This window comes from Chiloscyllium plagiosum, chromosome 19 (genome assembly GCF_004010195.1).
Source record: "Chiloscyllium plagiosum isolate BGI_BamShark_2017 chromosome 19, ASM401019v2, whole genome shotgun sequence".
Taxonomy (NCBI): Eukaryota; Metazoa; Chordata; class Chondrichthyes; order Orectolobiformes; family Hemiscylliidae; genus Chiloscyllium; species Chiloscyllium plagiosum.
The window spans coordinates 68,404,228-68,418,722 of NC_057728.1; the positions used below are offsets into that span (position 1 = coordinate 68,404,228).

The following is a 14,495-nucleotide window of genomic DNA, read 5'->3' on the forward strand; positions in this document are numbered from 1 at the left end:
GGCAGCATCCATTCCTGAAGAAGGGCTTATGCCCGAAACGTCGATTCTCCTGTTCCTTGGATGCTGCCTGACCTGCTGTGCTTTTCCAGCAACACATTTTCATTTCAAATACACATCCAAGTACTTTAAAGGATGCAAAATTACCTGCCTCAACTACACTCCAAGTTAGTGCATTACAGACCCCTAACACATACTAGGTGAAAACATTTTTCCTCAGATACCCTCTAAATCTCCTGCCTTAGAAATGTGCCCTTTATTACTGACCCTTCAATTAAGGGGATCAGCTGCTTTCTATCCACTCTGTCCTCAATCTTGTACTTCTTCATCAAGTCAGCCCACCCCACAACCTTCTCTATCCAAAGAAAACAACACAAGCTTATCCAACCTTTCTTCATAGGAGGAATGCTTCACCCCAGGCAACATTCTGGTGAATCTCCTTTGCACCCTCTCCAGTGTAATCACATCCTGTCTATAACGTGGTGACCAGGACTGCGCACAGTCCTTCAGCTGTGGCCTAAGCAAAGTTTTGTACAGCACTAACATGACTTCCCACTTATTATACTGCATGCAATATGCCTTCTGAACTAACCTATTAACCTGTCCTGCCACCTTCAGGGATTTGTGGACAAGCACCCCAAGAAGACTCTGTTATTCTTAACTTCCTAGTGTCTTGAAATTTATTGAGTAATCTTTTGTGTTGTTCCTTTTTCCAAAGTGCATCACCTCAAATTTATCAGGATTACATTCCATCTGTCACTCAGCTTCCCATCTGCCATCTATTTCTATCTTCCTATAACCTAACACCTTCCTCCTCATTGTCAATCACCCAGTCAATCCTTGTGTCACTTGCAAGCTGATTTAACATTATTCACACTCTCTCATCCACATCATTTATATTATCACAAACAATAACAGAATTGGCAATGGTCACTGAGGTTCGCCACTGCACACCAGGCTCCAGTTATGCAGGTCCAGTCCTGATGAATGTTTCAGGTTGGAACCTTCGACTGCCCTTCTCCTCTGATGCTGTTTGACGTGCTGTATTCCATCTGTATCATTCGCCTGCCATTTCTGCCATACATCGCATCATCCTCCGCCATTCCTGCAGCTACAAACGGATCCCACCATCGGAGATATATTTCCCTCCCCACCCCTATCTGCTTTCCGTAAAGACCATTCCATCCACGACTCTCTTGTCAGGTCCACATCCCTCCCGGCATCTTCCCCTGCCACCGCAGGAATTGCCAAACCTGCACCCATGCCTCCCTCCTCACCTCCAATCAAGGCCCCAAAAGCAGCTTTCCAAATTCATCAGAGTTTTACATTAACTTCCAAACATGACATTTACTGTATCCGTTGCTCCCGATGCAGTCTCCTCTACATTACGGAGATGCCTACTCGCACAGCGTATCAGAGAACATCTCCTGGACACCCACGCCAACTAACCTCAAAGCCTTGTGGCCAAACCCTTCAACTCCCCTCCCACTCTGCTATGGTCATGCAGGTCCTGGGCCTCCTCCATCTCCACACCCTTATCAACCAATGCCTGGAGGAAGAACGCTTCATCTTCTGCCTTGGAACTCTCCAATCACATGGGATTAATGTGAACTTCACCAGTTTCATTTCCCGTCCCGTCCCCCCCGCCTTATCCCAGTTCCAACCTTCCAACTAGGCGCTATCTTCATTCCTACATATCTGCCCCACCCTCTTCTCTGACCTATCACCATTACCCCCACCTCCATCTACCTATCACACTCTGAGCTACCTTCCCCTAGTCCCACACCCCCACATTTATCTCTCCACCCCCTCGGCTCACAAGCCTGATGAAGGACTCTTTCCCAAAACATGAATTTTTCTGCTCTCGGATGCTGCTGACGTGCTGTGCTTTTCCAGCACCCCACTCTCAACTCTTTTTCTAGTGTGACTTTCCAACATCTGCATTTCTCATTATCTTCAGTCATGCAAACAGCCTTTTACCACTGCTTTCTGTCTCCAGTTTCACTAAGACAATTTTAGATCCAATCTGCTAAGTTACCCTGGATCCTGTGAGCCTTTACCTCCTCTATCAATTTTCATGTGGCCATCTTGTCAAAGACATTGCTGAAATCCATATAAACTATATCAACTGCCCTATCCTCATGGAAACACTTGGTCATCATACCAAAATATTTCACCAGATTTGTCAAAAATGACCTCCCTCTGTCAAAGCTGTCCTCCGGCAACTCCCCTCTGACCAGAAGCATTGAAAAATGTATAAAATGAAAGATTAAAAGCCATTCAATCTTGTATGAATAATGAATATAGGGGTGAGCTCATAGAGGCTTATAAAATCATGAGGGATACAGATGGGATAAATAGACAAGGTCTTATCCCTGGGGTGGTACAGTCCAGTACTAAATGGCATAGGTTTAGAGTGAGAGAGGAAAATTTTAAAAGGGACCCATGGGGAACTTTTTCAAGCAGTGAATGGTGTGTGTATTGAATGAGCTGCCACAGGAAGTGGTGGAGGCTGGTACAGTTACAACAATTAAAAGGCATCTGGATGGATGTATGAATAGGAAGGGTTTAGAGGGATATGGGTGCTGGCAAATGGGACTAGATTGGTTTGGGATATCTGGTCGGCATGGATGAGTTGGACCAAAAGGGTCTGTTTCCGTGTTGTACGTCTCTATAACTCCAATCTGTGCACATGTGAGACACTTTCTTTCAGAATTTCCAGTGGATAAATGTCGAAGTAAACTTACGTTGCTTTTTAAATACAAACCCAAGAGCAAAGCGGTTATTTAGAACAGGCTCTTTAAATTCAAGGGCACGTCATGCATTCTTAACGGGCAACTTTTGAGAAAATATCTCAAAGCTATCCATGGCAACACTTTAAAACCTATTATTTCTCACGAAGTCCCTAAAGTAGAACTTTAACTAAGTGCTATTTTCTGAATCAGTCGCATTTGCTTCTTAACTATTGCTTTCGAGACCTGCGTTCAAGGTCAGTCTTGGGCTCGGAAAAATAACAAGTTGATTTAAGGTCTGTGTTATTTTTCGCTTGACTATATTCCAACGCCATTTTGGGGCCCAGCGTTTCTCTCTGGCTTGATCACAGTGACAGCATGAATCCCTCAAACGAAATCATAACTAGCGGGTGGGGGATATTTACCATATCACGATGCACAACGTGTATCAGTTGTCTAAAGCTCAGCTGTACCTTCCAATTCTGCTGTAATTCACTGGTTTCATGCACCGACGGTCTCACATCACTTCAACGATTCTCCCTGTAACCAGGAAACTACAAACAATTGACACAATCCGCCAATCACGGCGCTGGGCGTAAGGCAACACAGGAGTGCCACATCCAATCTGCGCTGATAGCGCCACTTCCCACTGTTTGCCGGTGCTGTCACTTTCCGCTCATCGCTGACACGTCCAGCTCTCTATATCGTACCTGATACTCAGTTCGACTCTAACTCCCCATTACTCCAAAATGCGTGAAAAGGCATCCAGATGTCTGAAAACATTTTACAACTATTCAACTGTTAGTGCAATCCAATTAGTAGTTCCCAGTGCAAGCTTTTTTGGCTTTTTTCATTTCAGAAGAGATTTTATTAACAGGGAATTAAAGTTTTCCTTACTTGTTTTCTTGCGATGAACATCATTCTACACAGTCTCTAACAGGGCGAGCAGCGTCTGTGGAGACTGAAACGAGTCAAGATTAGAATGGTGCTGGAAAAGCACAACAGTTTGGGGCAAAAACCCTTCATCCGGAAATGTCAATTTTCCTGCTCCTCGGATGCTGCCTGACCTGCTGTGCTTTTCCAGCACCACTCCAATATTGATTCTGATCTCCAGCATCTGCAGTACCCACTTTCGCCGAGACTGAAACAAAGGCTAAGTTTCAAGCCCGATGTGACTTTTTCAGGTAGATAGATACTTCCCCTGAACTGCACAGCCGCTCACACTCCAAGCATGAGGCTGGAAGGTTCCAGCATCTGCAGTTTTGTTTGGCCACATTCCAAGCCCAGCATTGCCTGCAATGCATGGACCCTCGAGGTCCAAACACAAGAAAAACAGTTCGAGGCAATGCTGTTTCGGAAGCGGTGGTTTTTATGCCATTGACCTCGGGTTTGGAGGAGCAAGTGGAGCAGATTGTTAGGGTGCCCTGAACAAAAAAAGACAGATAGGATTGCTGATGCTGGCGAAGGAGGGACATAGACACAAAATAGGTGTACAGTGGGCGTGAAAAAACGGAAAATGGGTCCGCTCTACAGACAGCAAAGTCAATAAAGTACAAATGCGATGCAGTCATGGTGGGGGGCAAGGCACAGGGCAGTAAGAAAAAGGCAACTGTGAAATTCAATGTTGAGTCCGAAAGGCCTAAGCGGAAAATAACATATTGTTCCTCCAGCTTGCAAGTCCCAGGATGTAAATGTTACCATGGGAACGAGGTGGTTTGTTGAAATGGCAAGCAACTGAAAGACCAAGTTCATTGTTGTGGACAGAGCAGAAGTGTTCTCCAGAGCTCAAACTATGTTTTATCTTGCCAATGCAAAGGAGACCTGCATAGCAAATACAATCAACTAGATTTTAAAAAGTATAATTGATTAATTATCACGTGTGCCGAAGTACATCGAAAAGTTTTCTTTAGGAGCAGTGCAGGCAGGTCTTTGGAAGAAAGGATATACAGATCCGAAAGAGTTTGACAGAGGCATACAGCTAACAGTGCACACGGCATGCACTCGGTGAGAGCAACGTTAGCAAGGTCAGTATTATTTGGGTCCAGAAAATCCATTCATCAGTCTAATAACAGACAGTAAGAAGCTGTTCCTGAACCTGCTGGTGTGTGAGCTTAGGCTTCTATATCTTCTGACTGATGGAAGAGATAATTACCAGGGTGCAATGGTTCCTTGATGATGTTGGCAGCCTTTCTGGAGCAGCAGGCCATGTACATGGAGCCCCTGGATGGAAGATTGGCTTCCAAGATGGTCTGGACTGTGATTAGGTTAGATTAGTTTCCCTACAGTGTGGAAACAAGCCATTTGGACCAATCACACCAACCCTCCAAAGAGTAACCCGCTCTGACCCATTACCCTCTGACTAATGCACCTAACACTATGAGCAAGTTAGCATGGCCAATTCCCCTGACCTGCACAACTTTGGATTGTGGGAGGAAACCCATGCAGACACGGGGAGAATGTGCAAACAGACAGGCACCCAAGGGTGGAATCAACCCTGGTCCCTGGCACTGTGAGGCAACAATACTGTGCTTACTACCTTCTGTAGTTTCTTACAATTCTGGGCAGAGCAATTGCCATACCAGGCCATTAAGTATTTGGACAGTATGCAGAGATTGATATAGAGGAAAGTGAGCACAAAGGGTGTTCTGAGGGTGTGGAGAAGGGGTGAACATGTGAGATGGGTGAGACATATTTTAGGGTCTGTCAACCATGGTGAGGTGTGGAGAGAGGGGCAAATTTCAGCAGTCTCCTTTTTTATATATTGATGCATTATAGCCATTTTCCAAAGGAAGAATCAGTGAGCCTTCAGACTATCATAATCAAGATCGATATGAAGCATAGATGGATATTTAGTATCTATGGTGATGAGAAGGCAGCTAGGGCCAAAAAATTCAAAACTGTGAAACCAAAGTAAAGGGTCAGAAAAACCATGAATAGAATGTGAAGAATCTGAGCTAGGGTGGAGAAATAGAGGAGGAAGAAATAAATTTAGACTAGCTGAAAGACAGTATACCTAGTCATAGAGTAAGAGAGATGCATGGAAACAGACTCTTCGGTCCAACTTGTCCATGCCGACCAGATATCCTAAATCAATATAGTCCCATTTGCCAGCACTTGGCCCATAACCCTCTAAACCCTTCCAATTCATATACCAATCCATATGCCTTTTAAATATTGTAATTATACCAGCCTCCACCATTTCCTCTGGCAGCTCATTCCATACACACAACACTCTCTGGGTAAAAAAGTTACCCCTTAGGTCCCTTTTATATCTTTCCCCTCTCACCCTAAACCTCTGCCCTCTACTTCTGGACTCCCCTATAACAGGGAAAAGAGCTTGTCTATTTAATCTATCTCTGCCCTTCATGATTTTATAAACCCCTATAACGTCACCCCTCTGCCTCAGATGCTCCAAGGAAAACAGCCCCAGCCTATTCAGCCTATTCCTATAGCTCAAATGCTCCGACCCTGACAACATCCTTGTAAATCTTCTGTGAACACTTTCAAGTTTCACAACATCCTTCCGATAGGAGGGAGACCAGAATTGCACACAATATTCCAAAAGTGTCCGAACCAAAGTCCTGTTCAGCTGCAACATGACTTCCCAATACTTATTTCAGTGCTCTGATCAATAAAGGAAAGCATATCAAACATCTCCTTCACTATCCTGTCTACCTGCGATTCCACTTTCAAGGAACTATGAACCTGCATTCCAAGGTCCCTTTGTTCAGCAACACTCCCTAGGACCTTGCCATTAAGTGTATAAATCCTCATCTGATTTGCTTTTCCAAAATGCAACACTTCACAGTTATCTAAATTAAACTCCATCTGCCATTCCTCAGCCCACTGATCAAGATTCCGTTAACCCTCTTTACTGTCCACTACACCTCCAATTTTGGGTGTCACCTGCAAACTTACTAACTATACCTCCTATGTTCACATCCAAATCATTTATATAAATTATGAAAAGCAGTGGACCCAGCACTGATCTTTGTGGCACACCACTGGTCACAGATGTCTAGTCTGAAAAGCAACCTTTATAAATGCCATCTTTAAAAGGCTGGTGTGCACCTGGATGAACACTGGCATTCCAAAACTGTTTTGCTTGGTCATGATTGTTTCCAGAAGATGTCTACAATGGGAAAGGTGGCATCATGATTCATAGAATCTCTACGGTGTGGAAACAGGCCCTTCAGCCCAATCAGTCCACACCAACCCTCTGAAGAGTACCCATTCCCAAACCCATTCCCCTACAATATTAATCTACATTTACCACTGACTAATGCACCTAACCTACACATCCTGGAACACTATGGGCAATTTAGCATGGCCAATTCATCCATCTTTGGATTATGGGAGGAAACCGGAGCACCTGGAGGAAACTCACCCAGACAGATACCTGGAGGTCCTGGTTCAGGAGTGGTACAAAGGTGAAAAGTCCTCTTTCTGGAGGACTGACAGAGGAGGTCAGACCACCAGACCCTGGCAGTCTGGTTGGAGATTAGCAATCAGTTAATGCTATCTCTACAATCTGGAGAATTGGCCAGTTGTGCCAGGGTAAATTCCACAGAGTTCTCTCAATCTAACATTTTCATATAGCGGGTCGTGCTTATGTGAAACAAGCTGCTCAAGGAAGTGGTAGAGACTGGTAAAATTACAACATTTAAAAATGCAGATACATGGATAGGAAAGGTTTAGAGGACAATGAGCCACATTCAGGCAAATGGGGACTGGTAGGAAACCTAGTAGGTATGGGCGAGTTGGGCTAAAGGGCCTGTTTCCATACTGTATGATTTTACAACTCTAGGTTTAGAGTTTGAGGAACAGGCTGAAATGATGGGTCTGTCAGGCAACTCTGTTTGTGGATTTTGGAAGGAAGGTCAAAGTGGGTTGTGCGTAGGTGGGAGTACAAGGAGATCTGGGTGTTCTTGTACACCAGTCAATGAAGGTAAGCATGCAGGTACAGCAGGTAGTGAAGAAGGCTAATAGCATGCTGGCCTTCATAACAAGAGGGATTGAGTATTGAAGCAAAGAGGTTCTTCTGCAGCTATACAGGGCCCTGGTGAGACCACACCTGGAGTACTGTGTGTAGTTCTGGTCTCCAAATTTGAGGAAAGACATTATGGCTATTGAGGGAGTGCAGCGTAGGTTCACGAGGTCAATTCCTGGAATGGCGGGACTACCTTACGCTGAGAGACTGGAGCGACTGGGCTTGTATACCCTTGAGTTAGGAAGACTGAGACGGGATCTGATTGAGACATATAGGTTATTAAAGGATTGGACACTCTGAAGGCAGGAAACATGTTTCCGCTGATGGGTGAGTGCCGAACCAGAGGACACAGCTTAAAAATACGGGGTAGACCATTTAGGACAGAGATGAGGAGAAACTTCTTCACCCAGAGAGTGGTGGCTGTGTGGAATGCTCTGCCCCAGAGGGCAGTGGAGGCCCAGTCTCTGGATTTGTTTAAGAAAGAGTTGGATAGAGCTCTCAAGGATAGTGGAATCAAGGGTTATGGAGATAAGGCAGGAACAGGATACTGATTAAGGATGATCAGCCATGATCATATTGAATGGTGGTGCAGGCTCGAAGGGCAGAATGGCCTACTCCTGTACCTATTGTCTATTGTCTATTGTCTACACTGAGTTGTGAAGTTGTGGAAGGGAAATGTCCAGAGGAGGTGAGGTTAGTGACAGTTCTAAAAATATGAGTGTGATATAATGTAATTGTAATTCCAGTGAATGATATGGGGTGATGTAGACTCTCTCTTTTTTGGAAATGGTCATTGGCATAACTTGTACAGAATCAAATAGCACAAACGAGGACATTCAGCTGATCAAGTCTGTACAGCCAAAAATGCACTAAATTTACACTAGTCCACTTTCTAATACAAGATTCAAGGCCTTTAATATTATGACATGTTAGTGCCCATCCAAAGATTGCAAACTTTGTTTAACTGCCACCTTATGAACTGGCCCTCTCAATAAACTGGCAAAAATTATTTACAGAGGAACCTTGATAATCCAGCATTCAATTATCCGAATTTCAGATTATCTGGACAAGATCGCAAGTTAATGATGCTTGGCTAAACTGTGTTATCCGTCATTTGATTATTTGAACATTTGATCATCCACACAAAATACTCCCCGCCCATGTCGTTCGGATAACTGAGGTTCCTGAAATACCGAACATTTACTGTATTATTGTGATCTCCACAATGTCTGAGTGAAAGTGCAAATGAGAAGGTTCTCTATCAGTGAGTTTTATTTTAGGCAAAGTTGCATTATAATTTAAAAGTGATTTATGCTGAAAATAAACTATAACAGTGATGTGTATACCCCTTGCATTACGTTTCTATTACTTAGTGTGTGTTTTTACATCGATTACATTGAGGTCTTGAACAACCAGCATATTCCTGGTCACATAGGTGCCAATTATTAAAACATTTGCTGTACTTTCTAAAGCTTGTGAGGTCATCCACCTCAATTACAGTCCTAGGCAGTGTATTTCAGAACACTACCTCCCTCTGGGTAAAACATTTTTCCTTACATCTGTGGCGGATTCACCTGCACCTCCACACATATCATCTATTGCATCCTCTGCACCCGATGTGGCCTCCTCTATATTGGGGAGACAGGCCGGCTACTTGCGGAGCGTTTCAGAGAACACCTCTGGGACACCCGGACCAACCAACCCAACCACCCTGTAGCTCAACATTTCAATTCCCCCTCCCACTCCACCAAGGATATGCAGGTCTTTGGACTCCTCCATCGTCAGACCACAGCGAAACGACGGTTGGAGGAAGAATGCCTCATCTTCCGGCTAGGAACCCTCCAACCACAAGGGATGAACTCGGATTTCACCAGTTTCCTCATTTCCCCTCCCCCCAGCCTGTCTCAGTCAAATCCATCAAATTCAGCACCGCCTTCCTAACCTGAGATCTTCTTCCCGACCTCTCCGCCCCCACCCCAGTCTGACCTATCACCCTCACCTTGACCTCTTTCCACCTATCACATTTCCGACGCCCCTCCCCCAAGTCCCTCCTCCCTACCTTTTATCTTAGCCTGCTGGACAAACTTTCCCCATTCCTGAAGAAGGGCTTATGCCCGAAACGTCGATTCTCCTGTTCCCTGGATGCTGCCTGACCTGCTGCGCTTTTCCAGCAACACATTTCCAGCTCTGATCTCCAGCATCTGCAGACCTCACTTTCTCCTCTTAATCTTCTGGTTGAGCCTACCATGAGGGACTTTTATCGAATGGTTATTAAAATCCATGTAGACATCATCCACAACTCCTTTCTCGGGAGCAGTGAGAAAAGAGAGAGGGAGGAGTGGGGGCTGCCCAGAGATAAGTTTCCCACATTAAAGGGTCTTACTCTGAGAGTCAGGCCTCCATCTTTTTCAGGAGCAGCAAAGAGAGAGGGAGAGAGGAGTGGGCACTGCCAGGAGGTAAGCATCCCACTTAAAAGGGCCTTACGTCAAGAGTCAGGCCTTTTTGTTTAGCAGCAGGAAGAGCAGGAGCAACGACCAGGGGGCTGCCGGGAAGGAGAATGAGTGTTGTAAAATCTTATATTGGCAGAGCGCACACTGAGAAGGAGCAGTCACAGGACTGCTGAATAAGTGAAGTAATATATTTGGGTTTTTGTGTTTTCTGAAACACTGCCTAGGCAATGAATCCCACCCATACTCCTCCTCTACCCAAAAAAAATTCTGTGCGCCAGATTGGTAAGGTAACTAATTTTTTTTATTCTTTATTTTTCTTAGTCTCTTTGGAAATTTAGAATTGTGGGAATGGAGGTTAGGGCAGTTGAATATTTCTCCTTCAGAATATGGGAGGTAAGAGTCATCACTAGTGTTCCTGCTGACTTCATCAGCAGGAAGTGCACCAAAACTTGGTTAAGGAACTGGAGCTGCAGCTGGATGAACTTCGGATCATTCGGGAGGTGAAGGGGGTTATTGAGAAGAGTTACAGGGTAGTAGTCACACCTCAGATACAAGAAAAAGATAGATGGGTTACAGTAAGGGGATGGAAAGGGAACCAACAGGCAGTGCAGGGATCCCCTGTGCTGTTCCTCTCAACAAGAAATATACCATTTTGGATGCTGTTGGGAGCGATCACTTACCAGGAGTAAGAAATGGGGCACAGGTCTCTGGCACAGAGTCTGTCCTGGTTGCTCAAAGGGGAAGGGAAGAGAAGCAGAGCATTAGTCATTGGGGATTCCATAGTTAGGGGTCAGGTAGGAGATTCTGTGGGAACGAAAGAGACTCATGATTGGTGTTTTGCCTCCCAGGTACCAGGAGTCATGATGTCTTGGATCCTGTTTTTGGGATCCTTAAGGGGGAGTAGGAGCAGCCCCAAGTCATGGTCCATCTAGGCACTAACGACATAGGTAGGAAAAAGGATGGGGTTTTAAGGCAAGAATTCAGGGAACTAGGGTGGAAGCTTAGTGCTATAACAAACAGAGTTGTTACCTCTAGTTTGTTGCCCGTGCCATGTGCTATTGAGGAGAGGCATAGGGGGAGAGAGGAGTTGAACACGTGGCTACAGGGATGTGCAGAAGGGAGGGTTTCGGATGCCTGGATAATTGGGGCTTATTCTGGGGTAGGTGGGACCTCTACAAACAGGATGGTCTACACCTGAACCAGTGATACCAATATCCTGGGGGAATGTTTGCTAATGCTCTTTGGGAAGGTTTAAACTAATTCAGCAGGGGGACGGGAATCTAAATTGTATTCCAGTGTACAGGAAGTTGAGAGTAGTGAGGTCAGAAATATGGTTTCAAGCTCGCAAGAGTGCACTGGCAAGCAAGAAGGTGGTTTGAAGTGTGTCTACTTCAACGCCAGGAACATCCAAAATTAGGTGGGTGAACTTGCAGCATGGGTTGGTACCTGGGACTTTGATGTTGTGGCCATTTTAGAGACATGGATAGAGCAGGGACAAGAATGGTCGTTGCAGGTTCCAGGATTTAGATGTTTCAAGAAGATCACAGAAGATGATAAAAGAGGGAGAGGTGTGGCATTGTATTACGGCTGCAAAAAGGACGTTTCAGGATTCATCTTCTGAGGTAATATAGACTGAGGTTAGAAACAGGAGAGGAAAGATCACCCTGTTGGAAGAAAATTACATAAGATTTTGTTGTATGCAGATGATGTCCTAATTTTTTTGATAAATCCAACAGTTTCAGTGCCTCGCCTGATACAATGCATTTGCGGGTTTGGCGCTTTTTCGGGGTACAAGATTAATATTGCAAAATCCAAGGCTATGCCTATGGGTGGTCTTACAAAGGCGCTAGGTCTTGAGGGTGACTATAGATTCCCATTTAGATGGTCACAGGGGGGTTTTGTGTATTTGGGCATATTCATTACTCAAGGTCTGGATTGGCTATTCAATGAGGAGAAAGTGAGGTCTGCAGATGCTGGAGTTCAGAGATGGAAATGTGTTGCTGGAAATGTCTTCTTCCCGACCTCTCCGCCCCCACCCCAGTCTGACCTATCACCCTCACCTTGACCTCTTTCCACCTATCACATTTCCGACGCCCCTCCCCCAAGTCCCTCCTCCCTACCTTTTATCTTAGCCTGCTGGACCAACTTTCCTCATTCTTGAAGAAGGGCTAATGCCCGAAACGTCGATTCTCCTGTTCCCTGGATGCTGCCTGACCTGCTGCGCGTTTCCAGCAACACATTTCCATCTCATTGGCTATTCAATGCCAATTTTATTCAATTATTTGATAAAATTAAACAAAACCTTCAAAGATGGGAGGCACTTCCGGTCTCGTGGTTAGGTCATATAGCACTTATTAAGATGAATATTCTCCCCTGTTTGCCATACCCTACATGGATGTTCCCCTGATTTTCAACAAACAAACACTCAGGAGGCTGAACAGCTAGTTCAGCTCCTTTATTTGGCATCATAAGTGGCCCCTCATTAAATTAACAAAACTGCAGTTGCTTCACAGATTGAGGGGGGGGGGGGGGGGGGGAGTGGACCTTCCAGCTTTTGTCTTACATGAGTGATTGGGTTTCTGGGGATCCTCTTTCAATATGGCTAGATATGGCTAGATATGGCTAGATATGGCTAGATATGGCTAGATCTTCTGTGATCTTCTGGACCAACTTTCCTCATTCCTGAAGAAGGGCTAATGCCCGAAACGCGATTCTCCTGTTCCCTAGATGCTGCCTGACCTGCTGCGCTTTTCCAGCAACACATTTCCATCTCTAGATATTGAAGCCTCCCAGGCAAGGTGCCCCCTTACCAGTTTGCTGTTTTTGGACAAAATGAGGACAGTTAGGGAATATTGCCATAACCCAATAGTCAACAATATTGTTAAAGTATGGAGGGCAATGCAGCAGTGGGAAGGCAATATTGGCAAAACAGCTTCATTTACACCTTTAGTGGGTATGCCGTGTTTTCAACCGGGTATGATAGATTCAGGATTTAAACATTGGGCAGCTAGGAGTGTGTCTTGCATAGGTGATTTATTTGAGGGAGACATAATGATGTCCTTCGATCAGTTAGGACGGAAGTACGAGTTATCGAAGAGACCTTTTTCATTCTTTCAAATTAGGGATTTTGTTCAAAAAAAGAATACACTTTTGACTTATCCCTATAAATCCGACATAGAGAGAGGGGCGTTAAGTGCTAAGAGTACACTTTTTGTCAACACTTTATATCGTCAATTGGGGGATGCCCCCTCAGATGAGTTTGATCACTCTGCAGGGTGTGGGAGAGAGAGCTACATGTTGAAGTTTCCTCAGAGGCATGGGAGGATATTTGGGAAAATGCAAGGAAGATATCAATTTGCAATAGGACCCATGCTTTACAGTTGAAGATTCTCCACCAATTGGTTCTGGACTATTGGTCAAAATTTAAACCAGGGGTATCTTTAGCATGTCTCAAATGCAAGGTCTGCATGGGCACTCTTACCCATTGTCTTTGGTCTTGCGATAGGCTTCAAACATAATGGAGTGCTGTGGTGGGTGCAACAGAGAGGATTTTGGGTGTAAGGGTGGAGAAGGACCCCATCTCTCGCCTTCTGTGCCTGCCCACTGTATTCCCTGCAGACACACATAAGAAAAGTCTTTTCAATATTCTCACATTCTGTGCAAGAAAGAATAACTTGCTAGGTTGGAAACCACCCCCCCCCCCCCCCCCCCCACCCCAGGGCCTGTCGGGTTGGCATAAGATGAGTATGGAGCATATTCCCCTTCGATTTTCTCACAAATATGGTACACCACAAAACTGAGAATTTTTATAAGACGGGGCGGTCCTTTTTGGAATACCTGGACACAGATTTATCTGCCACACTAACAAGGACTTTTATATAGCTATAATGATTGTGTTTTATGAGTCCAATGTCCAGGGAGGAGGAACTGTGAACATATGAGCGTTTTGTTTGGCTGGGGCTGAGTTATTACTATTTATTAGTTTGTTGTTGGTTATTATTTATTTAATTAGTTAAATAGCCAGTTTGGGTGTTTTTTATTCTATACTTTTCCATATATATTTATACATTTGTACATGAGGGTGGGTTGGGTTTTTTTTTAACTTGTATTGTTTTCCAATAAAAATATATTTTAAAAAAAGAATGTCTAGATTCATGTGAATATGTTACATGGACTAATCATCACGTTAACTAACTAAGCATGAAATAAGATATATCAAGCCAGGTTTCTGAGTTATGATCAGCCCGGAAATACCAGATGCTAGTATCATACCATACTCAAGACCCTGTTTTTTTTTAAAACCTTTCTAGACTTGAATAACTACAG

General features: G+C 44.5%; 1 protein-coding gene across 4 annotated transcripts in view; it reads right to left on the reverse strand.

Annotated features, from left to right (window-relative positions):
- LOC122559357 (microtubule-associated protein 9-like) overlaps positions 1-3,304 on the reverse strand; it is a 179,314-nt gene extending 176,010 nt beyond the window's left edge. For 2 of the 4 annotated variants that reach the window (XM_043708803.1, XM_043708801.1), the window contains exon 1: positions 3,203-3,300. In XM_043708803.1, the coding sequence (XP_043564738.1) occupies positions 3,203-3,234 (32 nt within the window). In that variant the 5' untranslated portion in view covers positions 3,235-3,300. Of the gene's footprint in view, positions 1-3,154 lie in introns of all 4 variants that reach the window. The other 2 variants (XM_043708800.1, XM_043708802.1) reach the window with 2 other exon arrangements.
- Positions 3,305-14,495: the final 11,191 nt, after the last annotated feature.